Source organism: Gavialis gangeticus, unplaced genomic scaffold (assembly GCF_001723915.1).
Source record: "Gavialis gangeticus isolate Ggan-Ray unplaced genomic scaffold, GavGan_comp1, whole genome shotgun sequence".
Classification (NCBI taxonomy): Eukaryota; Metazoa; Chordata; order Crocodylia; family Gavialidae; genus Gavialis; species Gavialis gangeticus.
The window spans coordinates 53,213,779-53,217,893 of record NW_017729029.1 but is presented as its reverse complement, the minus strand read 5'-3'; the positions used below and the strand labels follow the sequence as shown (position 1 = coordinate 53,217,893).

The following is a 4,115-nucleotide window of genomic DNA, read 5'->3' as shown; positions in this document are numbered from 1 at the left end:
GAGGGCAGTAAGGGGCATCAACATTTCTGATTACATAAAACCAAATGTAAAAGATATGACGGTAAATAGCAGCTCCCTCATGATGCATTTGCTACTTGCTAGGGTTTTACAAGAGCATGGACCTTGGACACATCAGGCAAAGGAACATTACTCCTTTTCATTACAGGATAGAGATCAACACCTTAAGCTGACAGAAAACTTTTTTTATTAAACTTCAATAGCCATTATTCCCACCCCTGGCAAATGAACCTAAGAAACAGGCTACACTCGGGCAGAACATACACATGTCCAGATTGACAGACAAATACTGATCCTAGTAGACTCAAAAGAGCTGAGCCAATTTACATCAATTGAGGATGTGGATTCTTATTCTTAGCAGTGTTCCATGGGATGTGACTGTGTGTATCTTGCTTATTCAAGTTGTGCTTCTCCAATGTGTCCCCTTTTCAGGTCAACTACACATCCCCACTGGTGGCTATACACTTTACAGATGTGAAGAAGAATTACTTTGTCCCCATTCAGTGCAAACTGAATGGGAAAGGCATTGTGAATGATGTTCACAACGACCGCTTCCTGGGGCGCATCATCTTCGCATTCAACATTGGCATGTAGCCAGTTGAAATGTTCACTGGGCACTTTGTTTATGGCAAACATGTTTTTTCTCTTTTTAAAAAGAATAACAGCAGAACGCAGGACACTTCTGTTAAAAACAGACAAGTTTGTTTTGGAATTCTTTATTTGATTTTTTTTTTTTTTGTTTTTAATTTTTTTATTGCTAATGAAAATTTGCCATGCAATATTCAAACAGATAAACTACATTTTCTAAATGTAAAGGCCTGACCTAAACCATTTTAGCAGTAAAAATACAAATCTGGTAACCATAGGCAGAGCCCCTGCTCAAATAAGGTCCATTTTGATCTTAACTACTTTTTGGATATTTTAACATTCTTTTCCTAGGATTGTGACTTTATTTTTCTTTATAGTTTTAAGCATATTTCTCATAAGAAACAAACAAGCTGATAATTAATCAATACTGCAGGGTACTCCATGCTCCCATTTGAAAAAAGAAATGTAAAGACAACCTTGGATTACATGTGTAAAAACAATAATAATAATAATTAAAAAAAAAATCAAATAAGGTGTTCAGTCTCAAAATAACTTGAGCCCACCTCTGTACTGGAACATTTGAGGGAGCAGGCTCAAACATTTTTTGGTACATACAAGACGACAAAGGCAACAGCCTAAGGCAGAACTGGCATTTAAGAATCTTCCTAACTGATTCCAGTCCCGCAACTGAGCTGGGAGGATAAGCACATTTTTCCTCTTCCATGTCCTCCTTCCCATGCCTCCCCAAGATACTTTACTGAGATCACTAGACACAGGAAGCCTGAAAAGGGCAGTTCCCTGCTTGCCCCCTCTGTCACAATGGTAGGAAGAGATTGATGGGAAATGGTGCAAGGCCCAGGACAGGAAAGGAATCTGCATCTCCCACGTGGCCATGCAAAGTACAGCTTCTCAGGACAACTGGGGCCCCCCAGCTATTTCAAGTCCTTGTCTCCCCAGTGCCGGGGACAGCACAGTAAATAATGCCCCAGAAAGCCGGGGAGTCACAGCAGAACAATTAGTCGCTCATTTTCATGGGCCAGTACTGATATGAGCAGTCAGCAGCTTGTCTTCCTAGGAAACCCAGGAGAGCACACAAAACAACAACAGACTCTCCCTATGCCTGAAGAAGGGTGTTTGTGCCTGAAAGTTTCCAAAGAACAATTTTTCCAACTATTTAGTTGGTCTAATAAAAGATACCATATCTACCCGAAGAACCTTGTCTGCCTAGGAAACCTATAGCAGTTGGTAGAACAGGCTGCTACTAACTGAAGCAGTCCCTTTGTTAGACACAATTCGTTCAATTCCCCCATCTGTCAGCCCTTAACCTTGTGCAGAACAGGTGTTTGGACCTGCCCAGGTGCAAATGATGACCCTATGTGCAAGGCAGTGGAAGATCAGGTTTACAAGCTGGTCATGGCATTGGTCAGCCAGTAACATTTCAGGTAACAGACTGTCTTTGCTTCCTGAAGATGGTCTCGTCCAGAGACTTGAATTTCATTCCTGGCTTCCCCAAGTGAGCAATCACTCTCACATCTTTGTGCCCGATAACATGGGGATTCTGCTACTTACCAGTTCACTGGGGAGCAGCGAGGCTGAACTCGTTATTGTTTGCAAAGTACTTTGGTAGCTTGGATAGAAGTACCATAGACCTGCAAAATACTGTGGTGCTTTCCAAACCCATGACAGTGAAGTTGCCTGTTTCTAAAGAATCTGAAATTGCTTAAAAATAATTGTGTTTCAAAAAAATGAAAGCTGTTCTTGAGGATACTCATTCTATGTTGAAATCTGGAGATTAAACTTGTTACACACGCATTATTATTAGTTACAAGAACAAAGCAGGACATGTCTAGAAAAAAATCTTATTAGCTGGACAGTACATGTACCTTTGCTACTGACTAGATGGAGGAAAGCATTTTGGTATCCTTGCCCTGTACAAGTGGTCCAGTTATTTTCTTACTGTGACATCACTTCCTGTGTTTTTTGGTCTCTCTAAATCTTTGATAAACAAGTCATTTTTCTATTAAAAACTAAGCTGACTACAGTGCATTTGCATTAAAACTAACAGTGTGACTTTATTCTTAATACCCTTCTGGTTATTGGCTAATTGGTTGAGCAGGCACTGTCAATGTAGCTTGGACAGACTTATTTTGCCTACACTCATTTATAACAACTCCAGGGGAAGCTGAAATTGAAACCTTTTTTTGTGTGCACAGTGGCTTGTTATTGTGGGACTGCTACAGTGTGGTTTGTTTATGGAGAGTCAGGGAGTAGCCCAAAGCTGGAAACATTGATCTGTTATTGCAGGACTGATTGTGCGTGCTGGTCTGCTCCCTCTGGGCTGGTACTGCAGAAGTGATCACGAATGCCAGAAACTCAAGTTGATTGTCTTAAGAGTCATTCCAGCCTATAACTACTCTGGAACTTGTTTTTCAGTTGCTGACTTCTGCCACATTTCCACAGTGGACAAAAAAAAAAAAAAAAAAAGAGAGAGAATGGATTCTTTTCTTACTGTCTCTTGCAAATTCTGGCTTCAACTGCCTCTGAACCTCCATTGCCTTCAACTCGTGCCTATGGTGACACAGGCAACCCAGATAGTCAAATGAGAGAACTCAGCCCTGGTAAGGTAGGACTGCAGATGAAGTAACATGCATTTCCTCTTAGGCCTATGACACCTTGCAGAAGCTGCATCATTTTTTGGCAGAGGACTGGTAGGGCAGTAAACTGGGGTCAGTTTATAAACAAGAGTTCAGTGTCATCCTTTGTGAGATTCCTTCACCCCCAAAGGAACCTGTAGCCCCTTAACAGATTTGTGTATGGAGGAAATCCTCCTACAGGTCTGCTTCATATTGCTGCAGTGCTGGAAGGAAGGATCATTCTTGTCTTGGGATGCAGCACTGCCACTGGAATCCTTCTGCACACTGTAACCATTGTTCCTATGCAACCTAGGAGGCCTGTACATGTGAGAAGAATCATGGCAAGGTGGAGATCAGCATTTCTCTCAGGCTATAATGCAAGGGGATAATGAACAGTTTCTACAGAAGCTCCTGTGGTAAAGTCAAGGTTTCACAGCTGGCTCCCACCAGTCCATAAATATTCCATATTTCTACAGCAGGAACTATTCTTGTGCCAGCAGTCTGAGCTTAGCTATTTTCATTGCTTGGGGCTATTTTTAGTTCACCATTACATCTTTACCCCCTGTACATCCCATTGTGGTTGAGCAACTACTCAGAAACAATTACCCACAGACTGGTAAACATGGGAGAGGCTGGGCCTGGTACATGTGTGAGACATTTGAGGGATGCATGCTGAAATGCCCATTTCACTGGTCCCTGGGGCACAGACTTGAGTGAAATTTGAAAAGAAAAAACTAAGGCCTTGCACAAAAATGACTGCTTCATTTATACAGTACCCCTGTGGACTGCAAAAGGATGGAGTTTTGCTATTATAGCTAGGCTTTCCCACCCCAATTACTTGTAAAAAGCCATAATAATAGGAGCACAACAGGGGCA

The 4,115-nt window shown here is 41.7% G+C and overlaps 1 protein-coding gene and 1 long non-coding RNA gene across 4 annotated transcripts in view; one reads left to right on the top strand and one right to left on the bottom strand.

Annotated features, from left to right (window-relative positions):
- The window catches only part of ATP1B4 (ATPase Na+/K+ transporting family member beta 4), a 42,869-nt gene extending 41,759 nt beyond the window's left edge, over positions 1-1,110 (top strand). For all 3 annotated transcript variants that reach the window (XM_019521589.1, XM_019521588.1, XM_019521587.1), the window contains exon 9: positions 451-1,110. In XM_019521589.1, coding sequence (XP_019377134.1) covers positions 451-612 — 162 coding nt within the window. In that variant the 3' untranslated portion in view covers positions 613-1,110. The remainder of the gene's footprint in view (positions 1-450) is intronic.
- A 1,698-nt stretch (positions 1,111-2,808) lies between these two features.
- The window catches only part of LOC109300773, a 7,053-nt gene continuing 5,746 nt past the window's right edge, over positions 2,809-4,115 (bottom strand). Inside the window, exon 2 of the long non-coding RNA XR_002098323.1 lies at positions 2,809-3,557. This is a non-coding gene — a long non-coding RNA (uncharacterized LOC109300773). The remainder of the gene's footprint in view (positions 3,558-4,115) is intronic.